Here is a 19,075-nt window from a genome sequence, read left to right as displayed (position 1 = left end):
ATCGAGGTTTACATGAAAACGCATTCAGTCTTCCGCCCTAAGTCTCGCACAGTTTCGATGTTTCTAGACACCACATCCGAGACGTTTCGCTGTGTCCGACTCGTTGCGTGCGTGTTGTCTTGAATGCCGCGCTGAGACGTCGTGCTGAGACGACAGTTTGGTAGAATCCATTCCTCTTTTCTTCTTCATCCAAACCTCTTGCCGTATCCTTTGACCACATCGTCTAATATGGTACGCATCCTCTTGCATCCTTCGATACCCACTGCCAGCATACCCTCTAACCTCTCCATTCGTACCCTAGTCTCCATGACGCATACAGCGACGTTGTCGGTATCCCCCAATGTCCCTACCGTCAAGAACGGCAGCTCCAATTCCTCCTGGTTGTTGAGATCTAACAGCGGGTCATCGGCAGACGCGTTGTCCGCCGCTGACGCAGAAGCAGAAGAAGCGGCTGTGCAAGCGACCAGGTAATCTGTCATTGGTATACCCGCATCGATAAGCGCCAATGTTGACGCATTAATACACGCTGCCAACAGCGACCCATCCTGTGAAATGATGTGTACGTTCAACGTAATCGTCGAATGCGGGTAGAGATGCAGCAGCAACACGCCCTCAAACGCCGACCTCAGGCAGTGCTCCATCTCACTTGTCCGCTTATCACTCTTCCTCTTCCTCCGCTCTACACCGCTGAAGCCCGCGAAATTTATCTCGACCTCAACTTTGGCCTGCTTGTCTGCGCCGCCTCTTTGCCCGCTCTGTTTGCCTTCTGCGGGTCCGGTGACGGAAACGAGGATCTTGGTGTTGCCCATCTCGAGATATGACGAGCCATCGGCGGCGGCTTGCGTGGAGATTTGCGCGTGGATTCGGCGTAGTTCGTTCCAGCGGCGGCCATCGAGGCGGAGGAGCGCGAGAGAGTAGGTGCTGGTATCTAGCGGCATCTTGGCGGTGTCGCAGGATTGTGAAAGTAGGGCTGTATATTGCGCGACGCGGTTCGCCGATTCGTGACTGTGGTTCGTGAAGACAGCTGATTTTGGCAGGGCGTGCAATTGCGCGCGATGATGCGGGCTTGCAGGCTCGAGCTCCAGATTTTGGCGGAAGTTCTTGCAGGGGTCTGCTGCTAGTCGCGCCCCGCTTTCACGTGAGAGCGTGTTAGCGTGTTTGGCCAGGTTGGTGGCGCTTCCTTTCACGCTCCACTCCAGGTGCTTCCTTCCGTGAGAATCCCCGCAGATCAGGACCGTGCGCCAATATGCGATTGTCAAGCGCCGGTACCAGTGATAAGCTGAGCAAAATCACACAGCGTTCACGAACGACCCCTGCTACCCGCCATCTCAGCCATCATGTCCTTTAGTCGTGACAAGTTAAAGGATCCTCAAAAAGGGATAAGAGCCATCGCTGAAAGCGGCGAGAGCTTTGGTGATAGCGACGGCGCGGGAGATGACGATCTTGACATCATCAAAGCGTCTAGGAAAGGTTTGGATCTCTCCCAGTATATTGACGGTCAGTCGATGTTTCCTCGACCTTTGATCATGTGCTAATACTTGGTAGTCCTAACCCAAAGCCAGACTCAGAGCCAGACTCAGTCGCAAAGGGCTACAGACGAGGTCACAGAAGACGAAGACGAAGAGGACGATCATAACGATGACGATGCATTGGATGAACCAGAACCACGAACTCGAGATGTCACTAGCTCAGGCACCGATGACGATGAGTTGTTGGAAGCCGAGTACGATCCAAGGGCTTTTCACAAAGAATGGACGGGACGCAAGACCGAGAAACGGAAGCGTACCACTGCTGAAACCAACCGAATTCGCAGTGAAAAGAAGAGCAAAGCAACGGCTGCAACCAGCATCGTGGGTCGCAGACCTCCACCCAAGAAAAATGGCTATGGTCCAACAGGCTTCAGTACCGACACCTTAGCCGATGATGAGGGCGCGACAGCTTTCCTAGACGACCCCATTCCTGACTACTTCATATCGCGACAAAAAACACTCAAGAAGTTGCACGAATCTGGACTGCGATACCCTCCCAGTTATCACGACGTTGACTGGTACAACGTGGGCACTGAAGAGAAGCCAAAACTAGACGACTCCGTACAGCAGCAGCGCGAAAAGAAGGACATCAGACTCCGCGAGTCGCATGGAATCATACCAGGCCCCATTGCTCAATGGTTGTGCGACTACCAAGTTGAAGGCGTCCAATTCTTGCATGGAAAGTTTGTCAAGCAGACCGGTGCAATCCTAGGTGATGACATGGGACTGGGAAAGACTATTCAGGTCATCGCATTCCTTACAGCAGCCTTTGGTAAGACGGGCACTGAGCGCGATGCAAAATGCATGCGAGAGATCCGTCGACTGGGCAAGGCTCATTGGTATCCGCGGGTTCTCATCGTCTGCCCTGGTACGCTCATGCAAAATTGGGAAGACGAGCTCTCCAAGTGGGGCTGGTGGGAAGTCTACAAATATCATGGCCCCGACAAAGCAGATCGGAAAGGCGTCCTCGGCGCTGCCGCTAAGGGCAGGTTAGAGATTATGATCACGACATACACGACATACCGCAATCATGAGAGCGAAATCAACACCATCGATTGGGACTGTGTTATCGCTGATGAGTGCCACCAAATCAAGAGCAAAGACGCCGAGATCACCAAAGCGATGAACAAGATCAACGCACTGTGTCGCATTGGGTTGACAGGTACCGCGATTCAGAACAAATACGAAGAGCTCTGGAACCTCCTCAACTGGGTACGACCTGGCGCATACGGGTCAGCCCAGGAGTGGAAGCAGAAGATCAGCCTTCCGCTGAAGCTAGGCCAGGCTCACGATGCCACCAACGCTCAGCTTGCTGACTCGCGTAGTCGAGCTCAGGATCTCGTTCACAATATTCTACCCAGTGTCTTTCTTCGACGTATGAAGACTTTGATCGCTGACCAGCTACCGAAGAAGAGCGATCGCGTCATATTCTGCCAGCTCACCGAGACTCAAGCTGACGCCTATCGAACCTTCCTTGAAAGCGACAAGTGTGAGTACATACGCACTTCGAGAGAAAAGTGCGATTGTGGGTCCGGGAAAAGCAGAGGTTCCTGCTGTTACGCCGATATCGAAGGCGAGAAGTGGTCAAACTTCATCTTTCCCTGCATGGTCACATTCCAGAAACTCGCAAATCACCTGGCCTTGATCGTGCCAATGTCACATGAGAACTCAGAGAAGCAAGCCAAAGATCTCCAAACACTGAAGATAGCTTGTCCGAACACGTACGACGATCTTTGGAAGATTCGCGACAACATCTTGGTGCAATCTCAGCGAGAGTTCTGTGGGAAGTGGAAAGTACTGCGGCGACTGCTCGACTTCTGGCACTCGAATGGCGACAAGGTCCTTATCTTCTCACATTCCGTTCGCCTGTTGAGGCTACTTAGAGGTCTCTTCGATGTCGACGGTACCAAGTACAACTTCTCGTACCTTGATGGCAGCATGAAGTACGAAGATCGCTCCCAGGCTGTTGCAGACTTCAACGCAGATCCCAACCAGTTCGTGTTCTTAATCAGCACTAAGGCAGGAGGGGTGGGTCTGAACATCACGTCGGCTAACAAGGTTGTCGTGATGGATCCGCATTGGAATCCAGCCTATGACCTGCAGGCACAAGACCGAGCGTACCGCATTGGTCAGACACGCAACGTTGAGGTATTTCGACTAGTGTCAAGTGGTACTATCGAGGAGGTCGTCTACGCTCGTCAGATCTACAAGCAACAGCAAGCCAACATTGGATATAATGCTTCGGAAGAACGTCGCTATTTCAAGGGTGTGATGGATCAATCCACCAAAAAGGGCGAGCTGTTTGGTCTGGAAAACCTCTTCACCTTCCAAGAGCACAGCGTGCTGCTTCGCGACATCATGCACAAGACGAACGTTGCTGAATCAAAAGCCGGCGTCAACGCTTATGACTTCCATGTCGATGAGTCGCAGTACGACTCTGAGGATGAGGATATACTTTCCAACAAGAATCTCGGCCTTGATGACGACGCTAATATCGCCGGTATCAAGAAGTTCGCTGATTCACTTCTATCTACAACCACTGGTGGCAAGGGCAAGATGAGAGCCACAAGGCGCACTGGGCCTGATCCAATCAACGCAATTCTTGCGAAGGCTGGAGTTCAATATACGCACGAGAACTCAGAGGTCATCGGACGCAGCGAGATAGAAGCTCGACTAGGTAAACAGGCCATGGAGGTACGCAACGACATCGATCTTGCGGGCAAACGCGTCTTCCAGGGTACACAGTCGCAATCTCAATCGCAGCATCGATCTAGTAATCGGGATGATGGGGATGAGACCGACGCTGAAGACGACGAGGTCCATGTTACTGGTAGTGCGACGAAAGGCGAGTTCAAGATCAATTACCGGTATAGGCCGAGCGAGGATGTGCGAAAGCGGCAGTTCTGTAGCATGGCGGAGAGTATGGGCTTTGACGATCCGGTGGAGTTTGCGCTGCTTGTGGAAAGCAGTACGCAAGAGGAGAGGAGGAAGATGCTCGAGCGCTTCTATCGTGGGCGGAGGAGGCAGATGATGGGTGATCTTGGTACATCGAAATAGCCTGCACAGTCACTCCGTGTGTCGCGCGCAATCGCTTAGATGTCCTAGAGGAGGCATTCGTCAATGTAGATATCCGTATCGTCCAAAAATATAATGCCGTGATTGTCGTTGCGTTACGTCGCACCTTCCTGCACCGGCTCGCTAACCCCACAATCGCACCCAGCCACTCGGTTACACTAAATCAAAGCTTTCCAAACATCACCACGACGCCCAAGAATGCCAATTTGCGGATTTCAGCCTTGACATGGGAAAATCAGTAGAAATATACCGTGCAAAGTAAATGGCTCGTGGTGCAAGCGATACGCAGGTAATGTACCGATCCAGGCAAGGCTGTTGCTGTTGCCTCTTACCTTCGTCTCAGTCGTCCCTTGTATCTTCATGGGTTATTTACCATGTATCATTCGCTCCTCGATGTGTTCTTCTGACTATCGAACCAAGCGCATCTATGAAGAGGCATCTCATCCGGATCGACTGGAATTACCAGCAGACCCAGGGCCTGCGCGCGCTCCCAGTAGTGCCATTGAGCCACCCTCCAGACTTTCGCATCACTGCCGGGCTGCGATCCGAACTTTAGCCAAGATGCAACCCTCGTTGGCTAAAGCATACCGCGGGGAACAACGTGCATCATAGTGCATATCCTCCACGTCGGCACGAGCACATCTTCCCGACCAGTGGAAGTAGAAGCCGAGAGGGTGGTCGAGTCAAGACAAAGAAGAGCTAGCGGAAACGGAGGGGCTTTTCTGGACTTCGTCTAGCGGTACGCGGATGTGTGTCGGAATCCAGCGAGTACCTCCGCAGTGGTATGGCGGTGGTTACAGTGCTAAGGAGGCTAGCTTTGCCATGGCGATGATGGCCTTGGTATCCTCGTTGTACCGGGATTGCGGCTCCAAAATTTCGGCCGGGTACGGGCGTAGAAAACATTGCGCCAAACGTTACGACGAGATTTGCAGTCTACTCCGACGCGCCTTTGCGAAGACAAAGGGGGGATAGTCTTCCTTTACCACCAAGACACACCATCCTCACTCGGATTCTACTCACTGACAGCAGAGTTATTCTGGAGAAGGCACCGACTTCTCGTAACCGGCATGCGGTACGCCCCCGGATCGGACGTTTTTCAAATGCTCCGTAATCGTGAATGTCGAGTCATTTACGAAGGGCGGAATGTGGAGTTGCGCGTCAGACCAAGGGTGCGCAGTTTTTTGCTTGCTCACATGACAGCTGAGCTACCAGCTCGAAAGGGTGTGTCGAACCGTTCGTTATATGTCATGAGCATTCGTAGCGTGTGCGCGCACCCAATCACCAATCTGCCGGACCAGTATTCGGCGGGAAATGAGGGCTTAGCTTCGGGGGCTTTACCCCGACCCACGTTTCCCCCACAATGCACTCCACACTCATCGCCTTGGCAAATCGTCGGCTCCAGCTAATGGCAATCTCGACTGCGCCAAGTTCGATGAGAAGCTGGTTGTTGGTACGGGTCCAAGACAACGGCCTACCCGAGGTTTCCCCAAGTAGAAGCAAAGCTTCAAAGTCCCTCGGACGTAGCGCACATGTCGGCAACGCATCGTGACGGGGTACCTTGAAGCCAGAGTACAAATACCTGGGGTCAAGGCCGCCGACTGAGTGGTCAGTAGCATCCGACCTCATCCTTTACCTTGTGCCTCAACTCATACTACCGGCAAGATGGTCGCTCGCAACCGCAGTCAGCGCAAGCTGAACACCTTCACAACGCTGTTCTTTGCTGCAACAGCCATGTCAACCGCCATTCGCGTTCCGGCTTCAAGTGGTGGCACATACCCACGAATGACATCGCGGTCAACAGAGATGGACTCGGCACCATACCGCGATGCTTCCCTATCAGTGGATGAGCGTGTGGAGGATCTCATCCAGCGCATGAACATGGAAGAAAAGGCCGGACAGCTCTTCCAGCAGATCAACTTCCCAGGACCTAACGGAACCCTATCGAACACAACTGCGCTTTCAATCAAAGGCAAGCACATGACACACTTCAACCTCAACGGTGCCATAACCGATGTACGCCAATCTGCACGGTGGCACAACCTTCTTCAAGAGATGGCCCTAGACACCAGGCTCGGCATACCAGTCACGCTCTCTTCAGATCCAAGGCACACTTTTGTTGATGCCACCGGCAGTCAGATCGCTGCAGTCAAGTTCTCGCAGTGGCCCGGAAGCTTGGGACTGGCAGCGTTACGTGACGCTGAGCTCATCCACACCTTTGCGGACATTGCACGACAAGAGTACAAGGCTGTCGGTATCAGGTCTGCACTGCACCCTCAGATTGACGTAGCCACCGAACCGAGATGGGCCAGGATCACCACGACAATGGGCGAGAACGCCACATTGACCGCTGAGCTTGTGGTCGCATACATCAAGGGCTTCCATGGCCCTGGTGAGTTCGGAAAGGATTCCGTGACGACCGTCTCAAAGCATTTCCCTGGAAGTGGGCCGGTCGAAGACGGTGAGGACAGCCATTTCACCTACGGCAAGAATGCCACATACCCAGGAAACAACTTCGAGCATCATCTCATCCCGTTCAAGGCTGCTATCGCAGCTGGCGCAAGGCAGATGATGCCTTACTACTCCAGGCCTATGGGCACCAAGTACGAGGAGGTCGCCGCTGGCATGAACAAGGGCATTGTCACCGACCTTCTCCGAGGCGAGCTTGGTTTCGACGGAATCGTCGTCAGCGACTGGGGTCTCATCACCGACGGTGTCATCAACGGACAAGACATGCCAGCTCGTGCTTGGGGTGCGGAGAACCTGACTGAACTCGAGCGTGCCGAGAAGATTATCAACGCTGGCACCGACCAGATGGGTGGCGAGGAGCGCACTGATCTCGTTCTCGAGTTGGTGGAGAAGGGCATCGTGAGTGAGGAGCGCATCGACATGTCGGTTCGCCGTCTTCTCCGCGAGAAGTTCATCCTCGGTCTCTTCGACAACCCTTTCGTGGATCCCGAGGCCGCCGCGGCTAACGTTGCTAAGAAAGAATGGGTCGAGGCCGGATACGAGGCCCAGAAGAAGTCCGTTACTCTGCTCACCAACAAGGATTCCATTCTCCCACTGAAGGCTTCCGACTGCTCCAAGGCCAAGTTCTACGTCGAAGGTATCAACAGCACCTACCTAGAGGCCCGCGACCTGACTGTCGTCGCAACCCCTGAAGAAGCCGACTACGCCTTCCTCCGCATGGCCGCCCCTTACGAACCCCGCCCGGGTGGTTTCGAGAAGAACTACCACTCTGGCTCTCTCGAGTACAACAGCACTGAGAAGGCGCGCCAAGCAGCCATCTACGCTGCCGTCCCCACCATTGTTGATATCTTCCTTGACCGCCCTGCTGCTGTGCCCGAGATTGCCGAGCAAGCCCAAGCCCTTATGGTCAACTACGGTACTAGCCCGCAAGCCTTCCTCGATGTTATCTTCGGCGTTGACGGTAGCGGTCCGGAGGGTAAGCTGCCGTTCGATCTCCCGAGGAGCGACGAGGCGGTCGAGGCGAGCAAGGAGGATGTGCCGTTCGATACTGAGAACCCTGTCTTCAAGTTCGGACACGGTTTGAGGTATGAATAGGGGGGCGCGCTGTCGAACCGCTTAGATAGATGACGACTTAACGAGACGGTCCTAAAGTCATGATAGCTTAATGTATTTGTTGATACCCATGCCTCTGTTTGTTCTTCGATGTGCTGTCTGTTCCGCTGCGCATCACAGTCGGACCGTAACGGTAGATGTCATCTGTTGGGTGCGCGAATCGCGTAGCATGTAATGATATTTCCAAAGTGTTGACATGCGGCAGAGAGAAAAGGAATGCTGTTCACGCGAGTTGCGAGTAGCGTGCTTAATAAGCGAGACGCGTCTTCCCTGCCAGCCGCGTCGCGTGTTTCTGACAAGCTTCCTCAGAATTCCCCCAACGGCGTTCCTCGGCTAAGCATCTGCACACGCACTGAATATCGTATCTTTAGCCACTATCGATTTCATCATTACTTGTTATCCCCCCCCAATACCTTCATATCTCGAACTAACTCAAAAAGCATTCTACGTGCTCGGTGATAGCACGCTACCTGCCACCGCGAAGAAGCCAAACATAGCTACAGTCATCTTAACTACACAACGCTCTACACAAGGAGGAAGAAACCGAGTGAGCGTAAGCTCTTCTCCATTACCAGAGTATGTCTTCCGCCTTGCGTGATAGCCATTCCTCGTAACTCTCCACCTGATTCATGCTACCCACGATGTTGAATTCGACGTCTCTACGCCCCTGAAGGCGCCTGCAGACTTCCTGGACCAGGCGCTCTTCACGTACCCCCGTCAGTGCGAAGACGTCAAAATCGTTATGATGAAGGTAGTGCCTTACATTGTCCGTATGCTCTGTGTGTAGTCGCACAAAGCCAAGCTGCGGAATCGAATGCAATGCGCCTACAAGAGCCTCGACGCTAGGACTGACCAAAGGCTGACCATGCAGGAAGAATTGTTCCATCGCCGTCCGATCGGGGGAACCCATTACCATGTGCATAGGTAGCCACATATCCAGTGTCCGCAAGTTTTTGCACTCTCGAAGCAACGCGAGCATAGTCTGATAGTCGTGGGGCCGCGCTTGCGCATTATCTGTATACCTCGCTTGCGCAGTGAAGCCGGCGAGGGCGCTTCTACCTAGAGGGCCGATTCTTTCGAGGAACCGGCGAACGACGGAGCAGTAGCCCTGTGGGTGATAATTCTCTAGGACAATCGTGATATGGGTTTGAGCCCAAAAGAAGGTCTGAACCTCTTTCCGGATCTGCTTGTCCAAGGCTCCGACAACATGCAACGCTGAGATGGTGCGGTCATAGCGGAGTTCGCCAAGATCTAATTCCAGATGATATGTCCGGTAGCGAGAGAGAAATAAGCGACCACTGCTGGCAGTCATCTCCCAGTTTCCAGCTTGTGCGAAATCGCCCGAAAGAGGTTCGAAGAGGGCGAGATCATAGATCATGTTTCGGATCTCACCAGGCAAGTCCGTGAAAGAGATTCTGGAAGGATCCCTCTTGAATTCGCTGGTAAGCATCATCTCTGGGTGCTCACGAAGACGACGCTTAGCCTGACGAACCGGCCTTCTCGTGTGTTCCATGTGCATCTCTCGAAACTGACGCTCAAGCATGTTGATCATCCGTTGCTTTTCTCCACCTTGGAACATCCCGCGCGATTTCATCTCCTCGCAAAGTTCCGAATAACTCATGGCCGCATAATTTGGCATGTCGTCAACTTCAAGCCTAGCGAGTCTTGTTTCGGAAGCGATGTAATTGGAGTAGCTCATTTCGGGCTTTGGTTTTGCTGCTCGTCGCACCATATTGAGAATATTTGGAAGTTGGGGGGCTTGGATTGACCTGTAGTGCGTATGGAAGATAAATATCGCGGGTGTTTGCGGTTTTGAGGAGAGAAATAGTTGTGTGTGCGTTGTGCAAGCAACGAAGACGCAGCGGCGACCATCTTATATTGCCCTCTTCTGACTCAGAGTGTGCGATGCATACTTTGGTTCTTCTATCTCGTCCTATGGTACTGCGGTAACGCGACGCAGACGAGCGACTTACAACTTCCAAAATCCATATGTACCCTTATATATTCCTCGACCGTTGACTCACTGCGGTGTGCGATTCGATATTCTAGTTCCCTTCTATCCTATCTATAGTACTGCGATAACGCAGAGCAAGACAAGCCACTTATAACTCCCGAAATACAAAACTACTACATACGCAAAGGTACTCCTTATTAAATGAGAGAGATCGCAATCCTCAGAGCCATATGTACCCATATAATTAGGTCCTCTCGACACGAGAAGTATCGTCAAATCAAGGAGTTTGAGGAGAGAACGCACTAGGTGGATCACAGGGTCTCCGCGGTGTGACTAGTGACTACGAGCACTGACCTGAGCAATGAAATGTTGCCCTACTGCTCAGACCTAACTGCGGGCTATATAAGATCTCCATGCTGATTTGATCGAGCCTTTGGCGGTGGCGAACGAGAGATTACGAAACCTGGCACCTAGCACAATGAACACCTGACGTCCCTTCCGAAGATGCCAGTAAGGCGGAACATACGCGCTTGGACTGCCTTGATTGCTACATATCAGGATAGTTACTCACTCGGTCAAGTTATGACAACACATACTCCCAGGTGACATATGATGTGCCTGCTAAGCCGACACGACGACACTATAAGTAAGTCCTTCTCCAGACCTCTCTTTCACGTTTGGGTGCCTCTCATTATGCGTTTCTCCTGAGATCTCTAGCCGAGGTGACCGTCGCTTGCAAGGGCGTTTGCTTCTCAACATCCAGCGTGACCGACGCTCTCACCTTCCGTCTTCTCGACGTGACGGCGGATTGCCTGTTCAAGCGCCAAACGGTGGGAGTTCTTGCTTGTATATAATCTACCCTCCTCAAACGCTTGCTTCTTCTTTTCCTTCTATATCAACGGAAGCATCTCCATTTTCAGCATCACCTTTTGGAATACCGCCTCTCTTATCTCACAATCGACAAAATACGACAAGATGTCCAACAACACCTCAACCAACGAGCTCGTGTACCGTCTGGAGAGTGACCGCCCAACTGGTTATCAGGTCAACGACTTCGAGGCCTACGCTGACGGCAGCGTCGAAGCACATTGGCGCACGTATAAGCAAAAAACTCCAAACCACGTTCACGGCCGGGATGTCGTTACTGTTGTGGGCGTCAGCAACGCCATCGTAAGTTCCTTCCATGTTCAATTTCATCGTTGTCAATACTACTTCACTTCTTCTTCACCTTCACCTTCACCCACGTATCTACCTACTAATCACTAACAATCATCAGGATCTGATCGAGAATAACGTCAACGCCATGGACCAGATTGTCTGGGGTATAACCCATCCTGACGACTGCCATCCCGGCGTCGAGTCCATCATCAGCAACGCAGCCTTGGTCGACCTCCTATTAATCCGCCATTACAAGAAGTGGGGCGGTCTTGTTCTCCCGCCTCTCCAAGCAGCCCGAGGGTTACAAGACGCCTATGAGTTGGTCGCCCAGCAAGAAAAGCAGCGAAGAATGACTTGGGCATCTGGTCGTTCGCTGATGAAGTACCCCAACTGGTAAGATATAGGATGGACTTTTGCTGGAGCGAGATGAGACTGACAAGCAGAGGCGCGATACTCGCGGTATGGCACCGCCGCCAGGGTTTCAGGGGCCTGTTGCACCGCCTGCTTTTGCACCGGGTCCTCGTGGTGAATCCAGTAGGGGACGAGGTGGAAACCGTGGCCGTGGTGGGTTCGGAGGCGGTTATTAGGGGTCGGCTCTACACGCTTGAGACGGAGCACATTGCAAACACGAAGATGCATAGGTTCATGAGAGAGTCGACTTGGAGATGAATGATATCATTAGACAACTAGATGTCGTTGAGGCCTCGCTATTATGGATCCTTTCTCTCCCCAGGCCTCTTCTTGTACGTCAAGCTCACTACACTGCCATGCTCTTGACATCAGCAGTAAGCTTCAAGAAGTGATTCCCAGCAGCATCTTCCTTGATCATTTCCGCAGCTCCCTCACCAATACCATACGCCACCATCTGTGTATGCCCATTGTTAACCTTTGGAATGGAAGACACGTCCGCCACGCGTAGATTCCTGACACCGCGCACACGGAGTCGCGAGTCGAGAACAGCATTGGGGTTATCCGCTTTACCCATCGCGCAGGTACCGGATGCGTGGTAACCTACATCCACCACGTTAGTATCTTTTCACTTTTGTTCATGAACATGGAAGCGACTTACAGGTAGTAGCATGTTCCCTAACATGCGGCTCCCACTCCTCTCTAGTCTCAAAGCCATGATGCGCTAGGGCATCAGGCCAACTCCCCTTTATCAGACTTCTTGTCCCCTTCCCCTGCGTAACAATTTCGTTCGCAAATCGGCATGCCTCAGTCATAACCAGCATATCCAGTGGATCCTCCAGATACGCATGATCCACAATGGGGTTTTCGAATGGATCAGCCGACTTCAGCGTCACGCTACCCCTGCTATGCTGGTTGAAGAGCAGGGCACACATGGCGAAGGCTTGTTTGTGATCGACAGGGAAGTCGGCGTATTGTTTGGGTCCACCGTAGAGTTCAGTGTTCCAAAACTCGATGTTTGGTTGCGAGGGGGTGAGGCCCATGGGGTCGCGTCCGGGTTGACGGGGAGCATCCTTCCACAAGGGTGAGTCTTGGAGGCGCTCGTCTAGGCGCGCGTAGCCGAAGATGCCGAAAGGGAAGGTAGATAAGATGCCTGTTTTCTTCTCTTTGTATAACGCGTAGGTGGAGGTCATGGCGTCGTCGTGGTATGCGAGGTGATCGTTCGTGAGGTTGGGTTCCGAGACTTCGTAGAAGATGAAGCAGAGAATGTGGTCCATAAGATTGCCTCCTACACCTGGAAGATCGACGCGACACTCGATACCATGCTTTTCCAGTTGTTCCTTTGGACCAAGACCAGAGCGCATCAGGATGGGTGGGCTGCAGTATGCGCCTGCTGCAACGATGACTTCTTTTCTCGCGTGGTAATCGAGCTTCTTACCGTTCTTGGATATGGTAGCGACACCCGTTGCTGCAAGGTCTCCGGAATCCTGGCTGAATAGCAGCTTGTCAACAGTCACCTCAGTCTTGATCGTGATATTCTCCCGTCGATAGCCTTTGGTGATGAAGTCGGCGGCGGTACTTCGTATACCTTGATGCACTGTCCGTGGCACGTCGCCACATCCATGTGGCGTCTCTCCGGTTGAGAACATGTCCGCGTGGTAAGGCAGACCCTTGTCGACAAGACTTTCCCTGACACGTTCAGATATGGGTGCGAGGTCGTGGGGCTCGATGTGCAGAGGCCCTGACGAGCCATGAACAGACATATCGGCTTTGTGCCAATCCTTCTCGTGGAAGGTCTCGGACTGTATTAGGGTCAGCTTGCATGCTCCCAGGTCTTCGTACTTCCAGAACCGACCTTCTTCATGTATTCGAACATCTTATCACCAGTCCACTCATCCATCTCCCAATCGTCATAATCTTGCTTTGTGCCTCGTATGCAAAGCGTGCCGTTCACGCCACTCGATCCACCAAGGAAGCGTCCTCTGCTGACCTTGACCTGTCGGTTATCGACTTTAGGCATGGGCTCCGTGACGATGTTCCAGTCTGTCTCTTTGTCGAAATTCTGGCTCCATCTGCGGCGATTTACTCAGCATGAAGAAGTAGACGAAACCACAAGGGGTTGGCTTACCCTCCCGCCATATGTACATTTTCAAGATCGGCATTGTCGGGCCCGGCTTCTAGGACAAGAATTTTGGCATTGAGATCTTCGGCGAGACGGCCTGCTATTACACAGCCTGATGTGCCGCCACTGACGGATAAATGTCAGTAAGAGTATTTCGGGGAACATTGTAGATGCTTTCACAGGAGGTCGACTTACCCGCAAATGATGTAGTCGTACACCTCTGTAGGGTCAACCGAATCGACGCGTTCAAGAGACATGGCTAATATTGCGACTGACTGATAGAGGAGACTTGACTCCCGATGCGCAGCACGAGGTCAGAGTCCATATAAAGTCGCCTAGTCAGTCCAGAGCTATGTGCCACGGAATGTGACCGCGATGCACGGTAGCGCAACCGGATATGGTTCTACGACACCGAAAGTGTTGGACCTGAGTGGCTACTGTGCCTAGCTAGACTTCGTCGACTTGTAGATTTTACTGAGGATGAGCCAATGACACAAGCAGATGTGAAGCATTTGGAAGACTTGCTTCATCTTGCTTACACGCATACGTATCGTCCCCCTCTATGTAGGCCTCCATTTGCCAGGAGAGCGGAATGAGTCCGAACACGTCGATCACGCAGCATTTAAGGTTCGGGCCTAGTCCATCTTCTTGGTTGTCGAGACAGAAAGCCAGGACACAGGGCTCAGAATACTGGGGTAGCACGAGAGGCGGACGAATGAAGCAGGGAAGATCGAAGTATAGCGCTCTTTGCCTTAGTGCCCGATCGTGGAGACTTGCACGCTGGCGCGTGGAGTTGCATTGCGGGGTAAACCCATGTATCCGAAGGGTCTACCTAGGTATGCACACTAGTCTACTGAGCTCAGGTACGACGATCTAAAGAACGCAGCTCTTGGAAGCCCTGCTGTATAGTTATAGGCCCTACATACGCATCTATATCCTTCGTTTCGTAACTTCCGTGACCGAAGACGTCCTCTCACGCGTCGAATATACAATGGTCTTCGAAGCCGTTGAGGTCTTAGTCGACTCCACCTCCTGCTTCTTCATAACTCTGTTCATCGCAGACTGTCTGCCATCCACAGCTAAGCGTTCGTAAATACTCACCAGAACTCCGACCAATAGGCAGAGCAGCACGACTAGGTCAACGATGTGTACACCCCACCACCAATGCTGAACCCCGACTCCACACGTGCTAAACTCAAAGACCCACTCGCCCTTCTCGCCTTTGCTTTCATCGAACCACGCTGATAGAAAACCCGCGTAGCCCGAGTACTCTCCCATCATACTGCGCAACGTGATCTCGCGAATGTGAGGGACATCGTTAATGGAAGTGCACTCGTTGGCCGGGGTGATGTCGTATGGACGCGGAGGGAAGCGACGAGCCTTCCATTTCGGTGGTGCGGGAGGTTCAGGTTCAGGCTCTGAAGTAGGCTCTGGTGCAGATTCAGATGCTGTCTCGTCCGAGGCTACATCGGATTCGGCAATGGTATCGTTAGCGGCTACCAAGTTGATGTCGACGCCATCGATATCCATCGAAGTAGCAATCATGGTCGCATTCGTAGTGCTCGCTGGCCAGTACGCCTCCTCTCTCTTCACATGGGCCACTTGACACGAATCGTCCACGCCGGGCTGACGAATGTAATGTACGACATCACAGCCAGCGTGATCATGCCCGTCGAGTATTATACCCCTCCTGCCCTGCCCCTGGCCCTCCGCATCTTTATTCGCACTCATGCCAAACAACCCCTCAAGGACGATCTTACTAGCATGGTCTGAAAGCATGTTTTGCTCCTTCACCCCTTGACCTTCCTCAAAGAAGTCAAAGTATGGGCTGTCAACACAGACACCTTCCTCCTTCTCGAGCGGAATATGGGTGAGGAGTATGGTAGCGTGTGTCTTGTCATCGACTGGAAGGGAGCTGGTTATGATGTGGTTCATGTAGGAGTAGGTCTCGGTCTGAAGGTCGGAGGACCAGGCGGGTGTATCGAGATTCATCGAGTTTAGGATAATGAGGCGGAGTGTCGGAGGCCTGGGCAGGTCTTGCGTAGCCGGTTTGTTGGTCTTGTTCAAGCGCAGTGCGTCAGGGAGCGTGAACCAGATATCCCAGTTGGAACTTCCAAAGGCCTTTTCGAATCGCTCGATACGCGACTCGTCGATGTCGCCAGCGTAACCAACGTCGTGGTTTCCAACTATGTTAATGACGCGCTTCTCCCAGTCTTGATCAGCACCCAACACTTCCGTTGTACCACCCCACAGTGCCTTCCTCTCTGGTTTCTGCTCCTCGTCTATCGCCTCTTGTCCTGGAACCTCTTGTTCCGTTCTAGGTTCTGTTGGCGGCTGTTCTTTCTTCTCGGTTTCAAGAGCACCAAAGATGGCATCCGGCACCTTCTCCAATCCCCTCATGACAACGTTCCAATAGCGCCCTGCTCGCTTCATGAATTCGCCATCTGTGACCCACTGACTGCCCAACAAGTCACCAAGCACACTGATGTGTGTGGGTTCAGTCCACCATCGTAGGCTTCTTACGATATGCGACAGATACCAGTCGTTGCCCCACAGATCTACAGCCTTCCTTTTCCCCTCAAGCCATCTGCCGGCATCTTTGACAACACCTCTTGCTGCTTTCTCTACGATGTCTCGTCTGTGGGTGAAGTTGGCTGCATCGCGCAGATTCGGTACGAGCTTCTCGATCGACGGAAAAACGAGCGCATTCGGATCGGGGAGCGAAGAATCACCCTCGAGCTGGGGATCACCGAGAGATAGTAGACGGAAGGGTGCATTGGCTTGCGCCTGCGTGGCTGGGGGCTTTGGGAATGCGCAGCCGTGAAAAACGGGGTATAAATACAGCCATGTCGTGCCAATCAAGGCTATCGGACATAGCAGCAGGGCGACGCGGAAAAGAAATCTCGAGAGCTGCATCTATGCATGTTCGGGTCCGGAAAGGGGACGGTGCTGTTGTTTTCACATGCCACACGCTGCGCGCGCGTCGACAGCGTCTTGGCCGCGGAGGTGATGCAGGGGGTGGTAACAGCCAATCAAAGAGGCGCATTTGCGGAGAACCATCACTGTCTTTACGGTCTTCATCATCACGGTTTTCAGATATGAGATCGTCTATTACGCTTTTTCTCGACTGTCATAGTATCATACGCCGCATTTTGTATCTTCAAGCTAAACAAATAAAGAATTGCACACTGTTGTGGCATCTAGCCCAGCAGGTCGCCCAAAGCGCCGCCAGGCTTGGACCCTGACTGCGATGGTTGTGCGGCAGGGGCAGGTGTGCTGGATGCGGAAGCAGGGGCACCCCAGAGTCCTTGTGACGTCTTTTGCTTTGCCAAATCCCCCATGGTGACCTTTTGTGTTGGCGTGGAAGACTTCTTTGGCGCAGCTCCAGCAAGTAGAGAAGCGAAAGCGTCACCGCCGGCTTTCTTGGGAGCAGCTCCTCCGCCAATGCGACCACCTGGTGACATGACAGAAGGTGTAGATGCTCCTGATTGGGGCGCGGGCTGAGGAACGGAAGTGAAGTAGTTCGGGCCGGCCGCTTGGTATCCCGTGGGTTGTGGTGGCTGCGAGAAGCTCGACGTCATGGAAGGAGGCGCGCTCATCTTGTTCGCAGCGGGTGGTGGCGAGACGGTCGCAAACAAGTTGCTAAGATTGTTGTTCTGCGCAGCAGACTGAGCCTGCGGTGCGGCGAATTGGGTTGACGAAGTAATGTGAGAGGTCGAGGCAGGAGACGCAACGTTGAAAGCTGAAGCAGCTGGCTTGGATGCAGGTGCTGCCGGTGCCGCAGATTGGAAGTCATCGAAATCGTCGTCGTCGCCAAAGTCGTCACTTGCAGCAGTGACAGGCTGCTTCCCTGCTGAAGTAGACATGGGCGCGGGCTCATCGTCAAACGCAAGCAAGTCGACGACTGGCTCAGGTGCTTTCGGCTTGGGTTCCTCCTTCTTGACCTCTTTCTTTGTGTGACTCGCTGTAGGCTCTCTCCGCCGTGCTGGTGCTGAGCTGGCACTCTCGCCCTCGTCGTATTCGTCGTATTCGTCGAACTTGTCGCGCCTCTGTTGCGTGTCTGCGAAGCCAGACTGGTTGCCCCCGAAGCCACCGCCGTCGCCGTAGACCTCTCCTCTGTAGCCGCCATAGTCTGCCTGCTCGCTACCAAAGCCTCCGTAGCGGCTGCCACCTCCACTGCCCCCCGAGAAGCCGCCCATGCCGATGCCTGCTCCGCCCTCGACACCGCCAAATTTGTTTCGGTTCGCTCGCGCTTTCTTGCGCTCAGTCCGGATACGATCGACATCGCTGAGGAGTTCGGCGAGCTCCTTGGCACGGTTGCGCACGTTGATGCCCTGATCCTTGCCGTTGGAGTCGATGAAGTGGAATTGCCGTAGCATCTTGAGGAGCGAGACATGAGAGCGCGCGTCGTCGATTACTCGTTCGGAACCGTTCTTGATCAGGTATTCGAGAAGTTGCAGGGCCTGGGTCTGTTAGCGACGGTGGTGGCACAGAGCGCTCAACGTACCTTGTAGATCTGTCTCCATTCCTCCGAGGCCTTCTCGGTGAAGCGCTTGTAAATCATGGGCATGATCTCATTCAGTAGTTGGCTGCTCTGTTAGCCGTGGTCCACCAGCTCCTCAGGCATCGCCTACTAGTTGAAGGTTCCATTGGCGATCTCCTGTAGCGCAGTCGAGGATGCACCTTGCCATCTGTCAGCGGAAGCCTTCGCGGCGCACGAGGTTTCGCTCACCCCATGGCTCATTGTTTGTCGCCTCGCGGACCTTGGCCTCCATCTCCGTGTAGTTCATGACGGCTGCGCAGCGCGTTAGCATTGGCCAGCTGGCTTCATGCGTCCCCTCAGCCTACCATTTTGGGCCTTGCGAAATCCGGCCTTGAGGTCGTAGAGCGTGAGATTGCTCACTTGGTCCTTCAAGCTGTTTAGATCCATGATTGCAGAATTCTGGCGCGTAAGTCTGGCGGTTTGGCGATGTGGGTGTACTGTAGTTGGGCTGGCAGCTATCGCCCACGGTCTCGGTAGCGGACCCCCGAGGGCGCTTTGCACGAGTTTCGGGAAGTCGGATCGGGTGCTTGCGTTTGGGATGTGCGTGTGACAGGAAAGATCAATCGGAAAGGATGCAGATGTCTTCAATTACAGGAATGCGTTTACCCTGTCAGCAAGCCAACCTGTGAAGTGCATGCACCGTAGACAGTCCGACAGCAGCCCAAATTCACGTGACGCGAGCTCGGACCTTGCCGGCTTTGGGAATT

The 19,075-nt window shown here is 53.3% G+C and overlaps 7 protein-coding genes across 7 annotated transcripts; 3 read left to right on the top strand and 4 right to left on the bottom strand.

Annotated features, from left to right (window-relative positions):
- Positions 1-185: 185 nt before the first annotated feature.
- J4E93_002954 (uncharacterized protein) lies at positions 186-938 on the bottom strand (the record flags this gene model as incomplete). Its single annotated transcript, XM_049340894.1, has 1 exon — positions 186-938. One exon carries the CDS (start codon positions 936-938, stop codon positions 186-188), a length of 753 nt encoding a protein of 250 aa, XP_049201776.1.
- A 399-nt stretch (positions 939-1,337) lies between these two features.
- J4E93_002953 (uncharacterized protein) lies at positions 1,338-4,586 on the top strand (the record flags this gene model as incomplete). The annotated part of the gene is made up of 2 exons (XM_049340893.1): positions 1,338-1,501; positions 1,559-4,586. The coding sequence occupies 2 exons, from the start codon at positions 1,338-1,340 to the stop codon at positions 4,584-4,586; spliced, it is 3,192 nt and encodes a 1,063-aa protein (XP_049201775.1).
- A 1,680-nt stretch (positions 4,587-6,266) lies between these two features.
- On the top strand, positions 6,267-8,165 carry J4E93_002952 (uncharacterized protein; the record flags this gene model as incomplete). Its single annotated transcript, XM_049340892.1, has 1 exon — positions 6,267-8,165. The coding sequence occupies one exon, from the start codon at positions 6,267-6,269 to the stop codon at positions 8,163-8,165; it is 1,899 nt and encodes a 632-aa protein (XP_049201774.1).
- Positions 8,166-11,112: 2,947 nt separating this feature from the next.
- On the top strand, positions 11,113-11,692 carry J4E93_002951 (uncharacterized protein; the record flags this gene model as incomplete). The annotated part of the gene is made up of 2 exons (XM_049340891.1): positions 11,113-11,307; positions 11,414-11,692. 2 exons carry the CDS (start codon positions 11,113-11,115, stop codon positions 11,690-11,692), a joined length of 474 nt encoding a protein of 157 aa, XP_049201773.1.
- A 360-nt stretch (positions 11,693-12,052) lies between these two features.
- J4E93_002950 (uncharacterized protein) lies at positions 12,053-14,082 on the bottom strand (the record flags this gene model as incomplete). Its single annotated transcript, XM_049340890.1, has 5 exons — positions 12,053-12,306; positions 12,365-13,505; positions 13,559-13,775; positions 13,832-13,951; positions 14,021-14,082. The coding sequence occupies 5 exons, from the start codon at positions 14,080-14,082 to the stop codon at positions 12,053-12,055; spliced, it is 1,794 nt and encodes a 597-aa protein (XP_049201772.1).
- Positions 14,083-14,755: 673 nt separating this feature from the next.
- Positions 14,756-16,673, bottom strand: J4E93_002949 (uncharacterized protein; the record flags this gene model as incomplete). Its single annotated transcript, XM_049340889.1, has 2 exons — positions 14,756-16,612; positions 16,668-16,673. 2 exons carry the CDS (start codon positions 16,671-16,673, stop codon positions 14,756-14,758), a joined length of 1,863 nt encoding a protein of 620 aa, XP_049201771.1.
- A 352-nt stretch (positions 16,674-17,025) lies between these two features.
- On the bottom strand, positions 17,026-18,755 carry J4E93_002948 (uncharacterized protein; the record flags this gene model as incomplete). Its single annotated transcript, XM_049340888.1, has 5 exons — positions 17,026-18,288; positions 18,333-18,414; positions 18,460-18,508; positions 18,558-18,620; positions 18,674-18,755. The coding sequence occupies 5 exons, from the start codon at positions 18,753-18,755 to the stop codon at positions 17,026-17,028; spliced, it is 1,539 nt and encodes a 512-aa protein (XP_049201770.1).
- Between the last annotated feature and the right edge of the window lie 320 nt (positions 18,756-19,075).

Source organism: Alternaria ventricosa (assembly GCF_023758065.1).
Source record: "Alternaria ventricosa strain BMP 2768 chromosome Unknown scaffold_4, whole genome shotgun sequence".
NCBI lineage: Eukaryota > Fungi > Ascomycota > Dothideomycetes > Pleosporales > Pleosporaceae > Alternaria > Alternaria ventricosa.
Note: the sequence above shows the minus strand (reverse complement) of the source record. Positions and strands in the feature narration are given on the sequence as shown.